The 26,654-nt window shown below is 47.7% G+C and overlaps 1 protein-coding gene across 3 annotated transcripts in view; it reads right to left on the reverse strand.

The window, feature by feature from the left end:
- METTL17 (methyltransferase like 17) overlaps positions 1-26,654 on the reverse strand; it is a 144,374-nt gene that overhangs the window by 36,792 nt on the left and 80,928 nt on the right. For all 3 annotated transcript variants that reach the window (XM_075319920.1, XM_075319921.1, XM_075319922.1), the window contains one exon: positions 11,365-11,438. In XM_075319920.1, the coding sequence (XP_075176035.1) occupies positions 11,365-11,438 (74 nt within the window). The remainder of the gene's footprint in view (positions 1-11,364; positions 11,439-26,654) is intronic.

Below are 26,654 nucleotides of genomic sequence, written 5' to 3' on the forward strand. Positions count from 1 at the left end.
AGAGTAGTGACATGACCTCTTTTAACTCCCAAATGGAGAAACATTTGATGAATGGGAGAGAGTCATACAAGAGAATCAGTCCAAAAAACTAGCTAGAGATCTTAATGATTTCCAATCCAACCAAGCATACAGATGGAGGAGGAAAAATTTGAAGAGAATAAGTCAGAGAAGTCGGACATCCTCTATAGTTTCTGCTTGATCATCAGAGAATGCTTCTGATACTTCTTCAAATATGGGTGCAACCACTCGGAGCCTGAAAAGGAAGTTCGAAATCAAACAGACTAACAAGAACAAACAGGGGAGAAAGGATCAAGGCGATGAACCGTTAAAGGTAATTAATCTGTCTACTGTACAATTATCACCAACTGATGTGTCTGTCCTTTCAAAAGGATTAACTTTTGCACCTTCGGCTCGCTTTGATGCCTTTACAGCCGTAAAAGATTTACAACTGTTTGGCAGAAGTTTAGTCTTTAAAAAGTGGTTCCATAATGAAGATGAAAAGAGAATGTTTCCATCTGATGGTGAACAAGAAGCACTGAGAATTCTTGAAGATTTGGTACAAGAGCATACAGTTGGATTGGCAGGTAAGATACCTGAAACGATTAGAATAAAATCTCAAAAGTTCCCTCCTTTAACATCTTGTCCAGCTGTGGACCTCTTTGTGAAACTGGTGACTGAGGAGTTCAATCAGATTCCTAAAAATATTTATAAGGACAATATGACGTTGGAGGAGAGACTGAGTCTTAACCGATTAAAACAAATCCCAGATATTTTGTTCAAACCAGCGGACAAAGGAGGGAACATTGTCCTCTGGCCTCAGAAGATGTATGAGACTGAGGCATATAGGCAACTGAGGAACACTCAATGTTATAAAAAACTAACATTTAATCCCTTGAATTCTTATAGGACTATCCTAACTGGAATGTTGGAAAAAGCGGTTGCTGTTGGACAAATTGATAAGGAACTCTCACAGGCATTGAATATTGCTGATGCAGTGGTACCCACCATATACTTCCTGCCGAAGATACATAAAAATCAAGATAATCCTCCAGGTAGGCCTATAGTATTAGGTGTGGGTGGCCTGTTAGAAAATGCCTGTAGATTTATCGATTTTCATCTCAAAACACTGGTTGAGAATCTTCCCTCACACTTAAAAGATACCTCAGACTTGTTGAGGAAACTTGATGAGGTATATATCGAGGAGGATATGTTGTTGGTAACCTGTGATGTTGAGGCATTGTATACCTCTATTCGCCATCAAGATGGTCTAAAAGCTACTTCGTTCTTTTTGGAGATGAGTAATATAGAGATCGGTTTTGCTAATTTTGTGGTGGGCCTGTTGGAATTCACGCTAACACACAATTTCTTTATCTTCAGAGAATGTTTTTACCTACAGCTCCAGGGAATAGCGATGGGGGCAGCATGTGCCCCATCATACGCTAATCTTTTCCTGGGGCTGTGGGAGAGAGAATTGTTTCTCTCTGATAATGATTTACCAATGGACCGGGTCATATTATGGACCCGGTACATTGATGATGTATTTTTAATCTGGAAGGGTAATGCAATTGATCTGAAGGAATTTATTGATAAGCTGAATCAGAATAATTACAATGCACATTTGACATTTAAATACGATTCTAAAGAAATTGACTTCTTAGATGTATTGATTAAACGTGATAAGGATAGCCAACTCCAGACCAACATCTTTAGAAAGCAAACAGCGGTGAATTCCCTACTTCACGTCACTTCTTTGCATCCAAGACAGATGTTCAAGAGCATCCCCACGGGACAGTTTTTACGTTTAAGACGAGTATGCTCTTCTGATTCGGACTTTTTGATACAAGCTGATGCGATGAAAAAGAGATTTTTCGAACGCGGTTATAGCACGAGAAATGTGAATGTGGCGTATTCGAAAGCAATTAGTAGTGATAGACAATCACTCTTATACAAAAAACAAGATAAACGTGGAAAAGAACAAGTCCGCTTTATAACTACATTCCACTCGCAGTGGGATATGATGAAAAAATGTATGGAAAAGTTTTGGCCTGTCCTCCGCTCTGATTCAACACTGAGACAATATGTACCATTACATGTGAGTGTTACGCCAAGACGCAGCAAAAATCTGAGGGATACATTAGTATCCAGTCATTATCAACCTACAAAGAAACCTTTGTTTAATCTTCAAACGCACCCTAGTTGGGGTTGTGTGCCTTGTGGACGATGTGTGGCGTGTCCAAACATTGAACGCACCACACATTTTTCTAATTCTAGTGGAACTAAGATGTATACCATTACACATTCTATTACATGTACAACAGTTGCGGTTATTTATTATGCCACCTGTCCATGTGGCAAAATCTATGTAGGTTTGACTACTCGGGCTCTGAAAGTCCGTATCAGAGAACATGTTCGGGATATTGTTGCTGCTGAAAAAGAAGAAGATGTTGAATCACTGAAGACAATTCCAAAGCATTTCAAGAAATTCCATCAATGTGATTCAACATTATTGCGAGTTCGGGGCATTGACCACATTGTCACAAGTGCACGTGGTGGCAATGTGGCCAAAAAATTATCACAATGTGAGAGTCGTTGGATCTAGACATTGGACACAATATACCCTAAGGGCCTGAATGAGAATTTAAGTTTCGCTCCTTTCCTATGTATACTTGATGTGTTTGAAGAAATGGTTTTTCATTTTTATGTAGCTTGTGTTTTATTTTTCTGATCATAGTCATATTAGGCAGAATTTTATAATAATTTTTTCTACCTGACTTTTTAATGATGTTTTAATTAAAGCTCATGTACATAGATTCAGTTATTAATTGTTGTGTTTTTATCATAGATTTCATATGAGCATGTAATGTTATCTCTGCGACTTGTTCCGGTCCCCTTAAAATATGGAAGAATTAACTTATTCTGGATTCCAGCCAAGAAGATTTAGAGTGCATACATTTTTTTTCCCTGAAATTGAATTTGGATGCAAGAATCCCATTTATTTATTGAAAAGAATTTTATAATGCTGTAATTGTATACTGAATATATAAAAAAAAATCTCTTTACACGTTTTTAATATATATAGTTTTACCACTTATTTTACCACTTATTTTGTATACACTAGTATTTTCCTTCACTCTATGAGATAGGTTTTTTTATATAACACATAGGATATATGAATATATGTATATATATATATTTTTTAATTTTTTTATATTTATTTTTTTTCATATTTCTATATATTTTTTCACTTAAATTCATAGTATTTCACATATATTTAATATTATTCACATTAGAGATAAAATTCACTCTTAATATTCATCGTGATACATATATATTCATATATATATTTTAGATATTTTTTAACAATCTAACATATATAGAATAAGATGAATTTACTTTATTCACATCATACACTAGTTTTTTATTAACTATTTTTTATTTTTTATTATCTATTTTTCACTATTTATTATACGTTTGGTATAACTGATATTACAGCAGTCTAGTATTATTAATTTTAGCTTTATATTCAGATGGGTACTTGTAATTGCATATGTCCTTTTTTCTTCCGGTTGTATGAATAATGTTTGGTATGTGCACATATATATTAATATACGTGTATTTATTTCCTTTTCTACATTTATATCATTGGCTCTTCAGATGTGCATGCACATTGTATATTTTTTTTTTTTTTTTAAATATTTTGATATTTGTATTATTTTCATTTTTTGTCCCTAAATGGGTTTTCATGTGGATGCTGTCGCAAGGATAAGAGTTTTTAATTATTCTAACCTATTCTTGATACATGAAAAGATTGCTGTTTATAATTCAGCGTTCCCTCTTTTTCTGGTTGGGTCTGTGCGCATGCGCTGTCCCCGTGCAATGCTCTGTCCGGGGGCGTATCTATATCACCATGATAAAGTATGGCTGGACTATGCCGCGTCATGGTCATTACGTGACTTGTTTACGTATGACCACATGGCGATTCCCTGTGTGCACACGTGGGGATGACGCGCCTGACTGTATGGCAAACCCCCGTGTGCCCACATGGTGATGACGCGCCCGTCCCGTCTGAGCATTGTATTGGTGAGTACAATGCGCATGCGCCGAACAACATGACCCGATTGGTTGAGGCGCTGTATTTAGTGTCTTACTCTGCCGACATGACGCCACGCCCCCCTGACGAAGGCTAGCGCCGAAACGTGCGTAGGAGGGACCTGGCGCCATTTCTGCGGTGAGTAAGAACTTTCTCCGGTCTATTACTATTTGCACATTTGCCTTTTGGATGTGTCCTTTGGCCATAAGGTCTTGTATTCTGACCGACTGTTCTGTGGCTTGTTTTATATCTATTCCACTTTAGGCTGCATAGTGCTATTACTATTACAGCCGGATGGTTGTTCCCTCACCGCATTGGTACGCCACCTTGTGCACTGTCCTGTTACTGCACCCCTTTTTTGTCCTTTAATCATTGTTACAATAAAGAATATTTTTATATTTTCCCTGATTCGTTTGTGTGTGAATTGGTGAAATTTAACTATCAATCAGTTGTATATCCATATTTACTATATCTATGGGGTAGTGGGACTATCTCTCAATCTTGAGTGACCACTGAATTTAGTCCCTTAATATCAGATATATGAATCATGGCTGAATATTTGTTGTATACAGTACACAGAGCGGAGCTGCTCCTGAAACTACACAGTACACAGAGCGGAGCTGCTCCTGAAACTACACAGTACACAGAGCGGAGCTGCTCCTGAAACTACACAGTACACAGAGCGGAGCTGCTCCTGAAACTACACAGTACACAGAGCGGAGCTGCTCCTGGAACTACACAGTACACAGAGCGGAGCTGCTCCTGGAACTACACAGTACACAGAGCGGAGCTGCTCCTGAAACTACACAGTACACAGAGCGGAGCTGCTCCTGAAACTACACAGTACACAGAGCAGAGCTGCTCCTGGAACTACACAGTACACAGAGAGGAGCTGCTCCTGGAACTACACAGTACACAGAGCGGAGCTGCTCTTGGAACTACACAGTACACAGAGCGGAGCTGCTCCTGGAACTACACAGTACACAGAGCGGAGCTGCTCCTGGAACTACACAGTACACAGAGAGGAGCTGCTCCTGAAACTACACAGTACACAGAGAGGAGCTGCTCCTGGAACTACACAGTACACAGAGAGGAGCTGCTCCTGGAACTACACAGTACACAGAGCGGAGCTGCTCCTGGAACTACACAGTACACAGAGCGGAGCTGCTCCTGAAACTACACAGTACACAGAGCGGAGCTGCTCCTGAAACTACACAGTACACAGAGCGGAGCTGCTCCTGGAACCACACAGTACACAGAGCAGAGCTGCTCCTGGAACTACACAGTACACAGAGAGGAGCTGCTCCTGGAACTACACAGTACACAGAGCGGAGCTGCTCCTGGAACTACACAGTACACAGAGCGGAGCTGCTCCTGGAACTACACAGTACACAGAGCGGAGCTGTTCTTGCCCTGAGACACTGTTTATATTGGGCTGGACCTTTAACACTAGAACTACTAAGGTAGTCATTTTGACTACTTTGCACCATGTATTTCTATATAGGTGTCACGAGTCCAGTAGTTCTAGTGTTAAACGTCTTATTGGTGACGGAGCTGAATGTCGGAGCCCCGCAGATCTATTACTGGTGACCGACATTAGCTATAAGTCATGAATATCAGAAGACAGGATAACTCCTTTAAATGTAGCAAATAGAGTCTAAAGTATGAAACTCTGGACACGGCTCTCTCTTATCGCGATATCCGTCTTTTCAGTCGGGCACAATAACGTACATGATGTTTCATACATTGGACTCAATTTGAAAATATAATTCAGTGACTCCATTCTGAAAACGGGATTCAGACGGAAATCTAGGGTGGAGACATGAACGCTCTGCAAAATGCATTGTGAACAGGCCCCAAGTTACAAATGGTGCCATCTGCCATTTCCAACTTTCCATGTCAAACTGCCTCCTTGATCTTCAGATCTACAGTTATCATCATATGTTGGGGAGCAACTGTCACAATTACAAATGACATACAAATGTGTTTAAAAATAAATAGCCTGCATTTAAAGGGGTTGTTCAGTTATTATAGTCCTTATTTACAGAGGAGGACATCATATAATTTTAATAGAATGGTGCAGTCCACAGACCAACCGGTCCTGTGTAACGTGTGTATCCGAGTAGGACTAAACATGTCATGGGAGAATCATATGACCCAAAGCGTTCAGACCACGGGTCCAGATATTGAACACGTGAATGATAGTTTATTGAGGAGCAGGATTATCTTACAATTACCGTATATTAGCAACATGACATCACCCAGAGACAGGCAGCCATGTAGATACAGTGAAAGAATAGTTGTAATAACGACCATTACTTCAACATTAGTCCAATGCAGTTATCCCATCGATATGTCCCGTGAATTAACCCAGCACATGTATGTAATGTAACTGTCATTGATGGTTTGTTATGATGAAGAAAGCAGTGGGTCTCGAAATGCATAGACCTCAATAAACTGAATGCTCTTCACGCCCTGGTCTGAACGCCATTGAATTGCCGGCATTGTGGGCCAGATCCATTGTCTCCTATCTTTTGATCTTGGCATACTGTGGAGCCGCTGAAGCCGCTTATTTTATGCTTCTATAGGAGTTATGCCTCTCACTCACTTATTCTCCCATTTGTACACAGTTCAGACCCTATTACGCTTTTTTTTGTATTTCCAGCAACTTGCACAATTTCTGAGAAAATTATAGGATTTCCTATTCAATATAAAAGAGAACCAAAAAAGAAAAGAAAAAATAGCCCCGTTAAATGCACTTTCGAAGGGGGTATTCACTTTGAAGAATACCTGCCTTAATAGTGTATTAGGGCACATAGGTGTCATAAAGGGAGATCCCACTCTGATGACTCCCCTTTGAAAAGGCTTCCCAAAGCTATACCCTCACTCTGGCAGACTTGCTGCACCCATCTATATATATAATTGCCTTATTCTGTCTGTCTGTCTGTCTGTCTTGCTCCAAAATTGTGTCCTTACGGTGACAACCGTCTGATTGGCCGCTGGCTCAGCCTGTCCCTGCCCCCCCACGGATTCGTCGCTCGCCTCGGCCTGGCCCCGCCCCCCCGCACAGATTGGCCGCTCGCCCCGACACTCCGCACGCATCGCCAGACATAACCTTGCGCTGCTGGGATCGTGACGGAGCCGGTGAACGCTGGTAACCATTATACACATCGGGTAATTAAGGTCCCTTAGTTACCCGATGTGTATCATAGTTACCAGTATACACCGGCTCCCCAGCGGCCTTGCCCCGCCCCCCCTCCCCACGGATTGGTCGCTCGCCTCGGCCTGGCCCCGGCCTCCGCATGGATTGGCCGCTCGCCCCGGCCCTCCGCACGCATCGCCAGACATAACCTTGCGCTGCTGGGATCGTGACGGAGCCGGTGAACGCTGGTAACCATTATACACATTGGGTAACTAAGGTCCCTTGGTTACCCGATGTGTATCATAGTTACTAGTGTACACCGGCTCCGTCACGATCCCAGCAGCGCCAGACATAACCTTGCGATGCTGGGATCATGACGGAGCCGGTGAACGCTGGTAACCATTATACACATCGGGTAACTAAGGTCCCTTAGTTACTCGATGTGTATCATAGTTACCAGCGTACACCGGCTCCCGGTATACATGTGCAGGGAGCCGGCATTATACTCCTCTTCCCCCAGGACTACTCCTCCTATTATAGTCCTCCTATTATACTCCTCTCTGAGTATAATAGGAGAACTATTATAGCATGGGGGATGGAGCACGATGGGGAGTGCGCAGCATGGGGGATGGAGCAGGATGGGGTGCGCAGCATGGGGGATGTAGCACGATGGGGAGTGTGTATCACAGTTACCAGCGTACACCGGCTCCCGGTACACATGTGCAGGGAGCCGGCATTATACTCCTCTCCCCCCAGGACTACTCCTCCTATTATAGTCCTCCTATTATACTCCTCTCTGAGTATAATAGGAGAACTATTATAGCATGGGTGATGGAGCACGATGGGGAGTGCGCAGCATGGGGGAAGGAGCACGATGGGGTGCGCAGCATGGGGGATGTAGCACGATGGGGGGTGCGCAGCATGGGGGATGTAGCACGATGGGGAGTGCGCAGCATGGGGGATGGAGCACGATGGGGAGTGCGCAGCATGGGGGATGGAGCACGATGGGGAGTGCGCAGCATGGGGGATGGAGCACGATGGGGAGTGCGCAGCATGGGGGATGGAGCACGATGGGGGGTGCGCAGCATGGGGGATGGAGCACGATGGGGGGTGCGCAGCATGGGGGATCGAGCACGATGGGGAGTGGGCAGCATGGGGGATGGAGCACGATGGGGAGTGTGCAGCATGGGGGATGGAGCACGATGGGGGGTGCGCAGCATGGGGGATGGAGCACGATGGGGGGTGGGCAGCATGGGGGATGGAGCACGATGGGGGGTGCGCAGCATGGGGTATGGAGCACGATGGGGGGTGCGCAGCATGGGGGATAGAGCACGATGGGGGGTGAGCAGCATAGGGGATGGAGCACGATGGGGGGTGAGCAGCATGGGGGATGGAGCACGATGGGGAGTGCGCAGCATGGGGGATGGAGCACGATGGGGAGTGCGCAGCATGGGGAATGGAGCACGATGGGGGGTGCGCAGCATGGGGGATGGAGCACGATGGGGGGTGGGCAGCATGGGGGATGGAGCACGATGGGGGGTGCGCAGCATGGAGTATGGAGCACGATGGGGGGTGCGCAGCATGGGGGATGGAGCACGATGGGGGGTGAGCAGCATAGGGGATGGAGCACGATGGGGGGTGAGCAGCATGGGGGATGGAGCACGATGGGGAGTGCGCAGCATGGGGGATGGAGCACGATGGGGAGTGCGCAGCATGGGGATGGAGCACGATTGGGGTGCGCAGCATGGGGGATGGAGCACGATGGGGGGTGCGCAGCATGGGGGATGGAGCACGATGGGGGGTGCGCAGCATGGGGGATGGAGCACGATGGTGAGTGCGCAGCATGGGGGATGGAGCACGATGGGGGGTGCACACCTCCCCCCAAAACACACACACACCACCACACACGCACTGCACAACACACCACACACACACTGGGAACCACAAACACTGCCCTACACAGACACCCAACACACAAACAGCGCGGCACACACAAATATACGCACATGCCGCACAACACACACATTGCACAAAACATACCTCCCACCAAAACACACACACACACCCCACACCCACACAAACCGCGCAACACACACACACAGCGCTCCACAAACAACGCAACACACACAATGCAACACACAAACAACACCGCTCTCACCCCCCCCCACACCCAGACAACACAGAACATTTACAGTGCCCTACATAAACACTTGGTAACTACACACAACATCTATATATACAGTTAGGTCCAGAAATATTTGGACAGTGACACAAGTTTTGTTATTTTAGCTGTTTACAAAAACATGTTCAGAAATACAATTATATATATAATATGGGCTGAAAGTGCACACTCCCAGCTGCAATATGAGAGTTTTCACATCCAAATCGGAGAAAGGGTTTAGGAATCATAGCTCTGTAATGCATAGCCTCCTCTTTTTCAAGGGACCAAAAGTAATTGGACAAGGGACTCTAAGGGCTGCAATTAACTCTGAAGGCGTCTCCCTCGTTAACCTGTAATCAATAAAGTAGTTAAAAGGTCTTGGGTTGATTACAGGTGTGTGGTTTTGCATTTGGAAGCTGTTGCTGTGACCAGACAACATGCGGTCTAAGGCACTCTCAATTGAGGTGAAGCAGAACATCCTGAGGCTGAAAAAAAAGAAAAAATCCATCAGAGAGATAGCAGACATGCTTGGAGTAGCAAAATCAACAGTCGGGTACATTCTGAGAAAAAAGGAATTGACTAGTGAGCTTGGGAACTCAAAAAGGCCTGGGCGTCCACGGATGACAACAGTGGTGGATGATCGCCGCATACTTTCTTTGGTGAAGAAGAACCCGTTCACAACATTAACTGAAGTCCAGAACACTCTCAGTGAAGTAGGTGTATCTGTCTCTAAGTCAACAGTAAAGAGAAGACTCCATGAAAGTAAATACAAAGGGTTCACATCTAGATGCAAACCATTCATCAATTCCAAAAATAGACAGGCCAGAGTTAAATTTGCTGAAAAACACCTCATGAAGCCAGCTCAGTTCTGGAAAAGTATTATATGGACAGATGAGACAAAGATCAACCTGTACCAGAATGATGGGAAGAAAAAAGTTTGGAGAAGAAAGGGAACGGCACATGATCCAAGGCACACTACATCCTCTGTAAAACATGGTGGAGGCAACGTGATGGCATGGGCATGCATGGCTTTCAATGGCACTGGGTCACTTGTGTTTATTGATGACATAACAGCAGACAAGAGTAGCCGGATGAATTCTGAAGTGTACCGGGATATACTTTCAGCCCAGATTCAGCCAAATGCCGCAAAGTTGATCGGACGGCGCTTCATAGTACAGATGGACAATGTCCCCAAGCATACAGCCAAAGCTACCCAGGAGTTCATGAGTGCAAAAAAGTGGAACATTCTGCAATGGCCAAGTCAATCACCAGATCTTAACCCAATTGAGCATGCATTTCACTTGCTCAAAGACGGAAAGACCCACAAACAAGCAAGACCTGAAGGCTGCGGCTGTAAAGGCCTGGCAAAGCATTAAGAAGGAGGAAACCCAGCGTTTGGTGATGTCCATGGGTTCCAGACTTAAGGCAGTGATTGCCTCCAAAGGATTCGCAACAAAATATTGAAAATAAAAATATTTTGTTTGGGTTTGGTTTATTTGTCCAATTACTTTTGACCTCCTAAAATGTGGAGTGTTTGTAAAGAAATGTGTACAATTCCTACAATTTCTATCAGATATTTATGTTCAAACCTTCAAATTAAACGTTACAATCTGCACTTGAATTCTGTTGTAGAGGTTTCATTTCAAATCCAATGTGGTGGCATGCAGAGCCCAAGTCGCGAAAATTGTGTCACTGTCCAAATATTTCTGGACCTAACTGTATAACAAAAATCATACATTAACTACACAATACGTAAATTCTAGAATACCCGATGCGTAGAATCGGGCCACCTTCTAGTGTACTACATAATTGCTTATTATTTTGGATGACAGCCGCATCATATAATATGCCATTCTCACAACCTCTGAGACCTCAATCACCAGTTTCAGCAGTCAGACCCCAACCTCATCATCTAGGGGACAATTACAGAGGACAGCCTCAAGTGTGCACATCCCCAGGTAATGCTCTCACCATGTCACTGATCCAACGCCGGACCCAAAATCCAACAACGTCTTCGGGCTGAACTCAGGAACACGCTGATATATCTGTGAAGGACATAACACACAAATATTATACTGCAGGTTCATGAGTAATTACAGGAAAAAGATCTTCATGCCATGTTGGCCAGGAGATATACCTTCATTGGCTAACTGCAAGGATGATAACAAATAGCAACTTTCTAGAATACTCAGGTCTCATCTGGCATGGTTAGCCCCTTCCCGATGCGCCAATTTCTATTTTTGTGTTTTCATTTTTTCCTCTCCTTCTTCCAAAAGCCATTACCTTTCTTATGTTTCTGTTGCGAGCAGAGCTCCGATCCACCATCGGCTGGTAGAGGCAGAGCCTTGCTTTGATACCCAGCTATTCTGAGAGTCTGAGAGCTCGCTCCATGCACCCACTCCCCACTGGTAGTGTACACGTGAACCGGATTTCATGAAGGGGTTAACACAAAATTTGAAGGGTCAAATATATATACACAAGGCAACAGAATAGTTTGGTAAATAAGACAACTGATTTGAAGCAGAATGAAGGCAATTGTCACACTACTCTTTTTTTCAGTAATCTTGGAGAATTCTCCAAAGTGTATAATTGGGATTCTGATCTGGCTTATATATCCTGAGTCATATTTCAAAGGATTGTTGAAAATCCACTTGTGACTTTTAGGATCGCTACTTCCAATAGGTGGCGCTGTGCTAGAGTTTGTCTCCTTTACTGGAGAGACAATTCCAAAGTGTATATGCACATAGAGTCTTTTGTTGAGTTTTCTAATCAGAAACTGCAAGTTTTTGAAGAGTTTTGAGATTTGGAGGAGTGATTTGGAAAGTCTCTCCTCAGTTTCTGCCCCAAAAACTCCTAAAAAACCCCCTGTATACTAAGCCAAAGGGAATGTGCACATTGATTTTTTTTTTTTTTTTTTAGGTTTTTGAACAGAAACTGAGCAAATTTTCCAAAGGTATGTACACAAAAAGTCTTTATCAAGTAGATTACGCCTAGAAACAGCCAGAAAAACTACGGCAAAAAATGAACATAGTGCACAGTAATTTCAAAACAACATTGCTGTGCATGTGTTCAGTCTTATGGCAGATGTAAATAACCTTTCTTTATCGCTTCATTGGGGGACACAGAGACCATGGGTTGTATGCTGCTGCTGTGAAGCCCCACAGGTGTTGTGTCGGTGCATTACCTTCAGGGACTCCACTCAGCTGGATCTGGTCACAGGTAGGAGATCTTCTTCTTGTCGTGACGCCACTCTCAGTATTGCGGTCAGTGGGGACCGCCACTGCAGGTTGAGGGACGCCTGGGGCTGATGGTGAGTGCAGTTAGTTGGAATAGCCTCCTGAGAGTGAGGCAAGCCCCAGGGCCCTGTGTAGGTGCGTAGAACCACAAGGCGCAGAATAACTCCACACAGGCAGGATGTCTTTCAGGGTTTTTACTCACTTCAGGTGGCAGGGTGAGTAACCCGGGCGTAGCTGGGATGAACCAGGCGGGAACCAGGTATCCTTCAGGCTGACTTCTGATGGTGACTACCAACTCGCCTTCCTTAGCCCTTGGTGGTTTGGGGTAACCCCGACTTTTAGTCCCTATGGGGGTCACCCAGGGAAGTTGCTGAAGCCTCTCTCCCCTTCGTTTGCCGTGTGCTTGTTGCCTGGGCCAGATCACTCCAGCTTCTTGCCTCCTGTGAACTGTGGGCCCTAACTGTGGCTACGTGGCTGCGGCTTTTGTGGTGTTGTGGTGTGGGCTTTGAGGGCCCCACACCGGCAGGTTTAGCAGGGAAAGGTGGATCTATCCCCGCTCCGGGATCTGCCGCCCGTTTGGGCCTGGTTCTCCCTAGCAGTCTCCTTACTTCCCACTCTGTGCTCTCTCTCTAGCTGGAGATGGGTTTCGGGTAGCACTCCTAGGTGACCGTTCTCCCCCGTCGGTAGCCACTGCGCGGACGCTGTCAGACTACAGCAGCCCAGGGGAAGGGGTCAGCTCTCCTCGGAGCTCCCTGGACTCTGCTCTGAACCGGCTCACATCTGGGACCTTCACTGCTGCTCCTGTCAGAGCTTCACTTTCCTGCTCCTCACTCCTCCACACTCTGCTGCAGACTGTTTACTCCTCCCTCTCTTTTCCCTTTTGTGCCTGCCTACGCCACCTAGCAACCAGACTCTCTTACCACACCCCTTGAGAGGAGATGGAGGCTTTTGGCCCCCTCCACTATTCCAGTGGAGGTGAAGGCTTTTCCCCCTCCTGGGATCCCCAGGGGTCCTCTCAAAGGTACATGTGTGAGACCTGATCACTATGCGCCTGTGTAGTCACACCTCGGTCAGCCTTCTGGATTACCTGTATTGTACTGTCCCCAGCATGGGTGCAGTACTCAGTGGTGCCTGACCAGGTCAGGGGCGCCACACTGCCACTAGGAGGCGACACTAAGCAAAACAAGGAAAACTCCTCCTATGCAGTATACACCCACCAACTGGCAATTGTACCTCAGTTTAAGCTTAGTGTCCATAGGAGGTGGACACACTTGGGGCTGCTCCCAGCCCCTCAGGTTTGTATTTTTAATCTTTTCCCCTTTTTCGTTTCAGACACAGCTCGTCGGGCGACAGGGTGTAATCGCCCACCCTGCTCTCCCCCCTAGAGGCCGGTCGCACAGAAGTGGGGTCCGTCCGCCACTTCCGTGCCTGTCTGGCAGGACCCTACCCCCCTAACACTCTCAAGACTGTTTGGGGGGCATCCGCACAGAGGGACAGGAGGATGGTCCTTGCCCCCCTCCCCCTGCACGCCCGCCCTCCACAGCCGGCCTGATCAGGGAGGGGAGACAAAAAATCATTGGAAGATTCCCGTCTCCCTATGTCCTTCCCAGGAGGCCAGGATCAAGCCAAGGAGGACAAGATCAAGCCAAAGAGGACTATCAGCCACCGGGACAGGTACCCATCCCTTGTCCCGGGTCATGGGGGGCTCAGTTTTTAAAACAAAAAAAAAAAAATGTCTCTTTAAATGATTATCTTTCAAACTTAGCTCCTTACCCCGGGTCAGCTCCCCTCCAGGCAGTACGCTCGGCTCCCCCACACAGCCCCGACCCCGTCCTCGGCGCCGTCCTCGGCCCCCCCTGCGGCCTCACCTCAAAAATTTAGTCCCCGGCTTCCCTCCGGCCTAGCTCCCATCCGGCCACGCCCCCTCCCGGCCAGCCTATCGCGTGAGCCCTCACTTCTAGCAGGCCCGCCCGCTCCAGCAGCCAGTCACAGGAGGCCTCTGCGCGCCCTTTCCCAGCCAACCACGGGCCTCCTCTCTCTCTCTCCCGGCCGATACCTGCAACCTGCGCGCCGTTTTTTCGCGCTCTTTTTCTGCTCCTCCTCCGGCCCGGGCACTCAGCAGCAATCACTGCCCTGCGATCTCCTGTGCGGCAGACACGCTCCACGTGCAGCCACCAGCCTCACGTCCCTGCAGCTCCTCGGAGCCCCCACCTCTGCTCCCTCAGCCTGCATAACTGAACAGGACACAGCGCCTGCATACAGAGACAGCTCAAACACAGGACGCCAGAATCTGGGTAAGCTCTGCCACTGGGAGGCAGCTCCTTCCCCAGTACCTCATCCACCTGGCATCCTCCTGTCTCTCTTCCCTTGCCTCATTCCCTCTCTTCTGTCCCATGTCCAGCACAAGAGCGACCCGCTCTCAGCCACAGGCCATAGTGCTTCACTTCGCCTGCACCTCTTGTCTAAAGAAGTTTCCCTCAGAGCAGTCCTCCCCCATCTGCGTAGCTTGTAGCACCCCTAACATGACTACTACGGAGCCCCCCACAGCCCGTAACGAGGACTCGGCCCCCATGCCTGGGTGGGCCTCAGCTCTCTCCCAGTCCGTGGACAACCTAACTAACATGTCTCAATCCTTAGCCTCGGCCATAGACCGTCTGTCCGCCTCCTCCTCTGGAGTCCCCCCGGCGACCCAGAGCGAGTCTGAGCCCGCAGCGCCTCCAGCCCGGCAAGGCAGAACCCACAGGAGGTCTAGGAAGCGGTCCCTCTCTGGGTCATCCTCCAGCTCCCCTAGCCCTACTATGGCCGCCAGAGCATCACGCTCGCTGTCTCCTGCCTCTTCGGCGGCAGCTCCAGATTCGGACCAGGACTCTGCTTCTGACTCCGATCTGGACTCTGAACATATATCCAAGCTGACCGGTATGATGGACAGTCTGGTCATGGCTGTCAATCAGACCCTAGAGGTACAGGATATTGATCCGGCGCCTACCTGTCAATCAGTCCCTTTCAAAAGAGCCAAGAAGCTGCCAAGAAGCTTTGGCAACCACAGGGAGTTTGAGGATATTTTTTCCAGATAGTGGGAACATCCCGACAAGCGTTTCCAGAAGCGCAAGCGGGCTCAGGTCCTTTATCCCTTCCCACCGGAACTTCTTCAGAAGTGGTCAGTGGCCCCTTCAGTGGATCCTCCGATCTCCCAACTCTCGTCCAGCACCACCCTGCCGCTGTCCGATGGAGCCTCCCTGAAGGATCCCTCGGACAGGACCATAGAATCCTTAGCCAGGTCGGCCTTTGAAGCCTCCGGCTCTGCCATCACTCCAGCCTTTGCAACCACCTGGGTTTCCAAGGCTGTCTCCGCCTGGGCAAAGCTCCTTCGGCATGGTATCCTGGCTGACGCTCCCAGACCAGAGCTGGCAGATCAGATCACTCATGCCGGAAAATATCTGCGTCCCTTGACTCTGCTGCTTCCGCTGCCCTGGCAGCCGGCAACATTACTGCAATCCGCAGAGCCCTGTGGCTTAAAGCGTGGAACGCGGACTCAGCATCCAAAAAGTCTCTCACCAGTCTTCCCTTTGTCGGTGCCAGACTCTTCGGAGAAAAGCTGGACAAGATCATCTCTGAGGCTACGGGAGGCAAGAGTACCTTCCTCCCCCAACAGAGGACCCCTCGTGCCCCTCCAAAGCGGCGGCCTTTTCCCTTTCGCCCCTTTCGTCAATTCTCCACCAACACCAACTCACGTCGGGAGCGGTCCCCAGCGCGTCAGGAGAGACGGAAGCCCTCCTTTAAGGCAACACCCCACTGGTGTTCCTGGCGTTCCCGTGGCCAGCAGTCCAAGTCCTCCAGGTCCAGATCCCACAGATTTTCCTCCGCATGACTGGGCTCCCGTCACCGGGTCCCCATCCAGGGTCGGCGGTCGTCTCCGCATGTTCAGAAGCACGTGGCTTTCCGTGATAGACGACGCCTGGGTTCGAGACGTCGTCTCTCACGGCTACAAGATAGAGTTTTCTTCGCTCCCACTTCGTCCAGTCCAAACCCCCCAAGGATCCCTCCCTCACAAAGGGCTTCTTCGCAGCCATTCAGGCCATGCGAGACTCTGGGGTCATCATCTCCGTACCCCCTCAAGACAGATTCCGGGGTTTTTATTCAAACCTCTTCGTGGTACCGAAGAAGAATGGCACAGTCCGCCCCATCCTGGATCTCAAGCGCCTCAACAGGCGGGTCCGCCTCCGGCGATTCCGCATGGAGTCTCTGCGCTCAGTGATAGCGTCCATGGAACCAGGGGAGTTCCTTTGCTCGGTGGACATCCAGGACGCCTATCTCCACATCCCGATCTTTCCAGCTCATCAGAGATTCCTACGCTTCATGGTTCAGGGGCAACACTTCCAGTTCACTGCCCTCCCATTCGGGCTCTCGACAGCTCCCAGAGTCTTCACCAAGGTGATGGCTACTGTCATGGCTATTCTTCGGACCCGGGGAATTCTAGCCATCCCGTATCTGGTCGACATTTTGATCAAGGCTCCCTCGGCGGCGGAGTGCCGCAACAGTCTCAACATCACTCTGGATACTCTGTCCCGTCTCGGCTGGTTGATCAACAGACCAAAGTCATCTCTGATCCCGACTCAACGCATCTCATTCCTCGGCATGATCTTCGATACCACGCAAGTGAGGGTTCTTCTGCCCAAGGACAAACTCACAGCTATTCTCAGGGGGATTTGGAAGCTCCAACGCGCACCTCGCTGCTCCCTTCGATACTGCATGAGCATTCTCGGGAAGATGGTGGCGTCAATGGAAGCGGTGCCCTACAGTCAATTCCACACTCGCCCCCTTCAAGGTCTCCTTCTCGCAGCATGGGACAAGTCCCCTCACTCCCTGGATCGACCAATTGCGATCCCTCCTCGAGTCAGAGAGTCATTGGAATGGTGGAGATGCTCTCCCCTCACCCTCCAAGGGAGATCATTTCTTCCCCTTCGATGGAGGGTTGTCATGACAGACGCCAGCCTGCTAGGATGGGGGGCCACTTTCCAGGACCTCACAGTTCAGGGTCGCTGGACCGAGCCGGTAACCAAACTTCCCATCAACATCTTGGAACTCAGATCAGTTCGCCTAGCTCTCTTTCATTGGAAGGCTCTGCTTCGCGGACACCCAGTTCGGGTGCAGTCCGACAATGCAACCACTGTAGCCTACATAAACCATCAAGGCGGAACACGCAGCCGAGCGGCAATGAGAGAGGTATCTCAAATCCTCGACTGGGCCGAACAGAACATCCCAGCGATTTCGGCGGTCCACATCCCGGGCGTGGACAATTGGGCCGCCGACTTCCTCAGCCGAGAGGGCCTCGACGCGGGAGAGTGGTCCCTCAATCCCAGAATCTTCCAGCAGATCTGTTCCAGGTGGGGGACCCCCGACGTGGATCTCCTGGCCTCCAGGTGGAATCACAAGGTCCCCCAGTTCGTCTCCAGGGCAAGAGACCCACTAGCGCTCGCAACGGACGCCCTAGCGATCCCCTGGTCGCAGTTCTCTCTGCCGTACCTCTTCCCTCCACTTCCGCTTATACCCAAGCTAGTCAAGAAGATCAAGGCGGAGGGAGTTCCGGTGATTCTCGTGGCCCCAGATTGGCCTCGTCGCCTGTGGTACGCAGAGCTCGTGCACCTTCTCGCCGACGTTCCGTGGAGACTTCCAGACGTCCAGGACCTTCTCACTCAAGGGCCTTTTCTTCACCAGAATTCACAGTCGCTCAATTTAACGGCATGGCTGTTGAAGCCGCAGTACTAACTTCCGCGGGATTCTCAGAAAAGGTCGTCCAGACAATGATCAAAGCTCGGAAGCCTTCCTCTTCCCGCATTTACCACCGGACGTGGAAGGCCTATTTCCGCTGGTGTGAAGCTAACCAGGTCACAGCCATGACCTTCTCCTTGCCAGTTCTGTTGTCATTCCTACAGTCTGGTCTGGATGCTGGATTAGCACTCAGCTCCCTCAAGGGTCAAGTGTCTGCTCTTTCCATTCTCTTTCAAAGGAGGATTGCCTCTCGCTCACAGGTTCGCACATTCATTCAGGGGGCCGCGCATTCGGCGCCCCCCGTTCAACCTCCGGTGGAGCCCTGGGACCTCAACCTGGTTCTGTCTGTTCTCCAGCATTCCCCCTTCGAACCTATGCAGGAGATGTCCCTCACGTTCCTCTCTTGGAAGGTCGCCTTCTTAGTTGCCATCACGTCAATCAGGCGGGTATCTGAACTAGCGGCGCTTTCCTGCCGCTCTCCATATCTTGTCTTCCACCAGGATAAGGTAGTCCTCCGTCCGGTTCTGTCCTTTCTGCCCAAGGTGGTTTCCTCTTTCCATCTTAACGAGGACATTGTTCTCCCCTCCTTTTGTCCGAATCCTTCGCACCCTCGTGAGATTCTTCTCCACAAGCTGGACTTGGTCAGAGCTCTCCGTTTGTACATTTCCAGGACCTCTCAATTCAGGCAGTCGGATTCCCTTTTTGTACTTCTGTCTGGCCCACGCAGAGGCCTACCTGCCTCCAAGTCCTCCATTGCGCGATGGATTCGCTCTGCCGTACTGGAAGCCTACCGGGTAAGAGGGAGAACGCGCCCACTCAGGATTACGGCCCAATCCACCAGGGCGGTGGGAGCCTCGTGGGCGGTCCGTCACCACGCTCCAGCGTCGCAGCTTAGCAAAGCGGCCACCTGGTCTTCGCTCCACACTTTCACAAAGTTCTACAGGGTCCACACTTTCGCATCCTCCGATGCGAGCCTCGGTAGACGAGTTCTGCAGGCTGCAGTGGACCGAGGTCAGCCCTGAGAGTAACATTAGACCCACCCGTGGGACTGCTTTAGGACGTCCCTTGGTCTCTGTGTCCCCCAATGAAGCGATAAAGAAAAGTAGATTTTGGGTACTCACCGTAAAATCTTTCTTGGAGCCTTCATTGGGGGACACAGCACCCGCCCTTGTGTTGGACATATGTTACTGTTCAATGTTTCTGTTGAATGTTGAGTTTAATGCCCACTTCTGTACGATTGTTCGTTTTTTCTACTGTTGTCTCCTATTGCTTTCTCACTAACTGAGGTACAATTGCCAGTTGGTGGGTGTATACTGCATAGGAGGAGTTTTCCTTGTTTTGCTTAGTGTCGCCTCCTAGTGGCAGCAGCATACAACCCATGGTCTCTGTGTCCCCCAATGAAGGCTCCAAGAAAGAGATTTTACGGTGAGTACCCAAAATCTACTTTTTCATTCTTCAGGTTTAGGTTGGAAGCTCATTGCACATTTGTACAGCGCAAAGTTGCTGGTGGTGGAGTTTTCCTGACACGTTATCACAGTGGAAAACTCTGCAATTCCCTTGGTATCGTAAAGCAGCCACATGCACATACCACAAAATATCTTCAAAAACGTAAAACGAAGCAAAAATGTAGTTTCTGCTCAGTAGCTGCCTTGAAAACTCTGCAAAAAGACTCCGCCTGCACTTAGTGTTAGAGTAATTTCCCATAGTTAGTATTTGGTGCATGTTTGATGAATTTATGCATCAATTAGCTAAATTAGGTTACTTACATTTTTTAACCCCTTCCCAACATGGCCAATCTCCATTTTTGCTTTTTCATTTTTTTCCTCCCCTTCTTCCAAGAGCCATAACTTTTTTATTTTTCTTTCCATGAATAAGGGCTTGTTTTTTGCAAGATAAATTGTACTTTTGAATGAAATAATTTCTTTAGTGCAAGGACAACAGCATTACAATCCCGATTCCTCCGCCCGGTAGGGACACCAAAGTAGTCACCGCTGCGACCAACCTGCTCGCTCCCCTGTTCCTACTATGGTCAGCATGCTCCAGGGCCTCCTGGCAACATCTGTAGGGTGCGAGTGCAAGCACTCCCCTCCTCTCAGAGGCGCAGCACGCACACTCAGATAGTGTTTCTCAGGCAATGGATGAGACACTGGGTATTTGAGACAACTTCCCCTGTAGGGAGGAGCCTGAGCAATTGGGTTTCTAGGGTCCCTGTTCCTGTCAGTACTCTAGTCTGTCCTGTCAGTCTCCAGTTCCATCTCCTGCTGACTGCTCTGGTCACCTCCTGTCTGTCCGTATACCCGAACCTGTTCGGCTTATTTTCTGAACTAGAACCTTTCCTGTCAGTCCATCTCCAATACCTGCTCCTAATCTGCCTGTTCGTGTTCCCGAACCCGTCTCCAGCCTGTGTCCAGTACCTGCCCGTCCAATTAGTCTCCTGTATATACTCTGTCTTGTCAGCCTTCACTATCCGGTCTACCCTGCCAGCCCTCTGTACCTGACCTTTGGGTCAGCTACTGCAGGACTGGGGACTGCCCTGGAGTGGTACCTGGTGTATACTGGCAGCCCAGTCCATCCTCACAATCAGAGGCACTGGTGAAAACCCGGTAATCACCTACAGTAGTTACGCTGCTCCAGAGTAAGCTCGGTCCATGGCACAGTCGGTCCACTAGTGTGAGACAATTTACATTTTTAAGACGCAATGTACAGGAAAAAATTCCAAATGATGTAAATTTTCAAAAAAATCTGCAACTCTGATATTGTTTTTTGAAAGTTATTTTTACAGCGTAAGCAGCTTTGTTAAGACAGACATAGAGGTCTGCAATACACCCCCAGCTGCCACCTGTCACGGCAGCCCATTGGCGCCTCACGATCATGTTGCGGGACAGCTGATGGACGAATAGAATAACGCACCCGCATGCCAGCTCGCTGCTAATGCCATTGCCAGAGACTAATAGTGGCATTTAACAGGTAAACAGTAAGAGGTGGAACTTGCGCACAATGAAATGAAGCTGAGGATGTACACCAAGCTTCAGTGTGGGACACCTGTGGAGCTCATGGGCAGTGCACAACCGCAAGATTTACTAGTGGTTTACCATGAGTTCAGGCCAGTCACGGCATTCAGACTGCATTGGGCTTGAATAATTTGAAGAGGACCGTGATGGAAACACTACAAAGCGCCACCCCGATGACTGAAAGAGAAGGTCTGTGATGCATTCACCTAATGATTTTTTTTTGTACATAAATACTGAGAAAGTTTGTTTGAGAACACCCTGTTAGTTATGCACATTGCATCACTAACAAGACATTGGGACAGTTTAATATAGAAAAATGTCATGACTGGCTCTCTTTAATACCAAAAATATCTCTCTCTCTCTCTCTCTCTCTTCTCTCTCTCTCTTCTTCTCTCTTCTCTTTCTCTCTTCTCTCTCTCTTTTTCTCTCTCTGTTCTCTCCTCTCTCTCTCCTCTCTTCTCTCTAATTTTTAACAGCAGTCAGCTCAATCTTGAGCCAGGGTGCCTTGACGGATGAATGCTATACGGGTAGGAACATCGATTTTGTGCAAGCATGGATAGGTCCACTATGGGGTCTTCTCCATCAGGAAGCCATCGGCTTGCGGCTTCCTGTTCTTTCTCTTCGCCTTGTTCTTTTAATTCTTCGGACCATGATGTCCTTGTCCAGAGATTTGCTCTGTTCGTATCCCAATTGTGAAACACAAGGGTGGAAGCATCATGTTGTGGGGTTGTTTTTCTGCAGGAGGGACTGGTGCACTTCACAAAATAGATGGCATCAAGAGGAAAGAAGATTATGTGGCAATACTGAAACAATATCTCAAGACACCAGCCAGGAATGTAAAGCTTGGGCAGAAATTGGTCTTCCAAATGGACAATGACCCGAAGCATACTGCCAGCCAGGTTAAAAAGTAGCTTAAGGAAACAAAGTCAATGGAGTGGCCATCGCAAAGCCCTGATCTCAACCCTATTCAAAATGTATGATCAAAGCTGAAAAGGCAGGAGCGAGCAAGGTGACCTACAAACTTGGCTCAGTTACACTAGTTTTGTCAGGTGGAATGGGCCCAAATTCCTATTAACTATTGTGAGAAGGTTGTGGAAGGAAAGCCAAAACATTTGACCCAAGTCATAAAGTTTAAGGGCAATGGTACCAAATACTAATCAAACGGAGGGAAATTTCTGACTTTGCAGAAAGTAATAAAAATGCCTTGAAACATTCTCTCTCTCATTATTCTGGCATTTGGCAAATATAAATAATTTTTGTTCCTAATTGACCTGACTTCATGTCAGATAATGAGAAAAACATGCAGATGTGTCTTTCTAAATACTGTATGTAAACTTCTGGTTTCAACTATATATAATAGTAAGTGCCACTAAATCATATCCACGACACGTCTGTGATAGTAATGATAATGTGGCCAACTTTGTTCCCCATTCTGCAGCCAGAAATAGACACTGTAAGACAGCGGCTATAAAAAGCAAACAGGGAAACGTTTTTAATGAAACCCAATTGCAAAATATATTTTTAGCCTCACTTGCATGCAACTGAGTAAGAAAACAAATTGTTCATAAAGGTGGACAACCTCTTTGAAAGGAATCTGTCAGCAGGTTTTTGCTATATAATTTAATAGCAGCATAATATTGGGCAAGAAAGCCTGATTTTACTGGGCTGTTTGGTGTAGTTTTCATAGATTATTATTTTTGTTTGATGTAGATGTACAAAAGCTAAAGCTGGGTTCACACACAACAACAGCGACGTCGCTGTTACGTCACCATTTCCTGTGACGCAACAGCGACCTTACATGATCGCTAGTTAGCTGTCAAACATGTAATTTTAAGCAGCGACGGAGCAGCGATCATAGCGACCTCGATGGTTGTTGTGCAGTGTCACACGCGTCGCTATGCGACGACTCAGACCTTGATAGAGGCGTGGTGTTTACCCCTAGACATGTTTTGCGTTGCTTCTTTTCACGTCCCTCTGTTCCGATTGGTGATCGCTACAGCGCCTTTGCGTTGCCTTTTACACGCCCCTTTGTGCCGATTGGTGATCACTACAGCGGCGCCTGATTGGGTGACCGTGCCAAACAAAGGAAGACACAAAGAACGACACACTAGCGACACCAGACAGAGACTCTACTACGTGGAACAAAGAATGGAACTTAAAGAATGAAATCACTGTAACGCCTTCGGCAAGTTACCCAATCGGAATGCTGTTATCACCACCAATCGGAGTCGTGGGGGCGTTGTAAAATGCATGCCCTTGTCCTGCCTTCAGTCCTATGTCACTGCCTTCAGCATCGTTGCGACCGTCGCTGCTGCGGTGTCAAACACAAGGATGCATGTGGCACAGCGGGATAGCAGCGATCAAAAAATGACCTGGAATATTCAAGAGCGAGCAGCGATCTAGAAGCAGGGGTCTGATCGTTGTTATGTGTCACACACAGCGACGTAGCTGTTGAGGTCGTTGCTACGTCACAGAAAATGGCGACTTAGCAGCGATGTCGTTGTCGTCGTCACTGTGTGTGACACCACCATAAGTTTTGGGCTGTATATAACCCTTTTCACACCTCTGATTGGCATTTTCCTGTGTACACTGTGAATTGTCAGCAATCTTCTAATCAGTGGTGGGGGCGGGGTTACACGGTTCAGCCTGACTGGTCTGAGATGTAGTCAGGCAGTGATATCTCCTGCTGATAAAATATAGATTGTATTCATACAACGTATTGTTATGACTGAGTACTATCACTCACACATGGATGGACAAAGCAGGAGAAGTGTAAACCCTGTAATCCACAGGTCCCTATTCAGACTAGGAAAAGTCATAAAATCTGACCCGGATTAGTCCCTGCCTGACTGCAGAGGCTGGCAACCCAAGATTACACAATAGTGCCCTCACTCAACGTCGGTGGACACTGACTGTCCTAAACTGCACCCTCAACTATAAACAAACCAATAACCATAAAGGAATTGCAAACAAGCAGAGAGTGAGACAAAGGGCTAAGAATGTGTTCACACAGTCATACAGGGAAGATGGAGGAAAACAAGAGAAAATCTGAAGGCTACGGAATACAAAAAGAAACCCCCATACTCACAAACAATCCGCACGAAAAAGCAATAAAGATAATTCAGCACGAATATCCTTAACTGAATAACTGGGACTCTAAATATTTATCTGTCTACCATGAATGCATGTGCATAGTGAGTATAAAGGCCCCGTTACACGCAACGACGGATCTAACGATATATCGCCGGGATCACGGATTCCGTGACGCACATCCAGCATTGTTAGCGACGTCATTGCGTTGGACAGCAAGGAACAACCGTTAACGATGGAAAATACTCACATTATCGTTGATCGTTGACACGTCGTTCCTTTTTAAAAAATCGTTGATTGTTGCAGGACGGAGGTTGTTCGTCATTCCCGAGGCAGCACACATCGCTATGTGTGACACCTCGGGAACGACAAACTACAGCTTACCTGCGGCTGCCAGCAATGCGGAAGGAAGGAGGTGGGCGGGATGTTACGGCCACTCATCTCTGCCCCTCTGCTTCTATTGGGAGGCTGCTTAGTGACGTCACTGTGACGCCGCACGAACCGCCCCCTTAGAAAGGAGGCGGTTCGCCGGCAACAGCGACGTCACTAGGCAGGTAAGTCCGTGTGACGGCTCCTAACGGTGTTGTGCGCCACGGGCAGCGATTTGCCCGTGACGCACAAACGACGGGGGCGGGTGCTTTCACCAGCGATATCGCTAGCGATATCGCTGCGTGTAACACCCCCTTAAATGGTCCCAAGATGCAATTGTCACATGGAGATTTTTACAAACTTCGCTGACTGTCATGGCGGGCTCGGGATCTGTTCAGACTACTGATTCTGACACTCCGCGAGATAATTTCTCTGGTGACTGTGATCAATACAGGCAGACTCAGGTGTCAACCTGCAGAGTGGTAATTCATAGGCAGGCTAGAAACAGTTAATCTCTGCTAACAAGCAGTCTCCTTTGATCACATGTTGTGGGACAGTAAATTAAATCTGCTCCCCTCCTATACATGCTGGCTATATCCTTTCTTCTATGCCAGCTTTAGTTTATATTAGCTGGTCTGGTAAGGTGTTGTGAGTGCGGTTATTGAGTTAACCTTTGTTGCCTATTGTTGCTACCTTCCTGCTCTTGCTTTTCTCCTGTCTCTCATTGTATACGCCTGTGTGTGCGAAGTATGTCAGAGTTTTGGTTTTCCTGTGACTGTCTTTATCTGTGTTTCCATCTGATGTTTGCCCCCTTTCTTCCCTGGTAGAAGGGGGAAATCAGATTTGATCAAATTTGATCTGATCAGGAGCATAGCCAGGCACGGGAGATGGACATCTCCACCATCAGTAGTAACCCTGAGGTTAGAAACAGCCTAAGGTCTCCTAGCATGAGGGATAGCATAGGAGCACCTGTCCTTCGTTATCCTACAGTCACATTGTGACAATGCTAGGGAAAACCAAATGAGGAAGTGAACACACCAGAATATAAATAAATAGGAAAGCAAAGCAAAAGAAACGAAAGACAAGAGCACCATCAGCAAGAGGACAGAGACAAAACAAGTGGTGGTCCAACAGAGAGAGAAACAGACCACACAACCAGAGGTCCCCGGATCGAGCGAACCCCGGAGTCGAGCCTAGACACTTGTATTATGCTGTCCTCATATTAAATAGCAAAGACTTGCTGAAAGATTCCCTTTAACAGAGTGACAAGAGCAAATATAGTAAGGCTACATGCGCAAGCTGCAGTTTTTTCTGCACACAAACTGCAACCAAAACTGTATCCAAAACTGCACCCAAACTGCAGCCAAAACTGCACCTTGTCAGAGAGAGCCTGGAAATGTCCCAAAAAACGCTTGTAATGTAGGTGCGTTTTTGGTGCACTTTTTAGCGCGATTTTGATGCGTTTTTGTCATTGCGTTTTTTTAAAAGAGAAACAAAATATGATAGAAAAGGATAATGGATAGGTAGCTAGAATAGATGATAGAAAAAACAGAAAGAATAGCTAGATGGATAGATAGATAATAAGAACATATAGATTAGATAATAAGAAAGAACAGAAAGAATACATAGAAATAACAGAAAAGCTTGATAGCCAGCTTGCTTAGCTTTTTCTTATTTTTTTGGGGTAAAAAAAAAAGAGAATTGTGTTTACTTACCGTAAATTCTTTTTCTTATAGTTCCGTATTGGGAGACCCAGACCTTGGGTGTTTAGCTTCTGCCTCCGGAG

Source organism: Anomaloglossus baeobatrachus, chromosome 1 (assembly GCF_048569485.1).
Source record: "Anomaloglossus baeobatrachus isolate aAnoBae1 chromosome 1, aAnoBae1.hap1, whole genome shotgun sequence".
Classification (NCBI taxonomy): Eukaryota; Metazoa; Chordata; class Amphibia; order Anura; family Aromobatidae; genus Anomaloglossus; species Anomaloglossus baeobatrachus.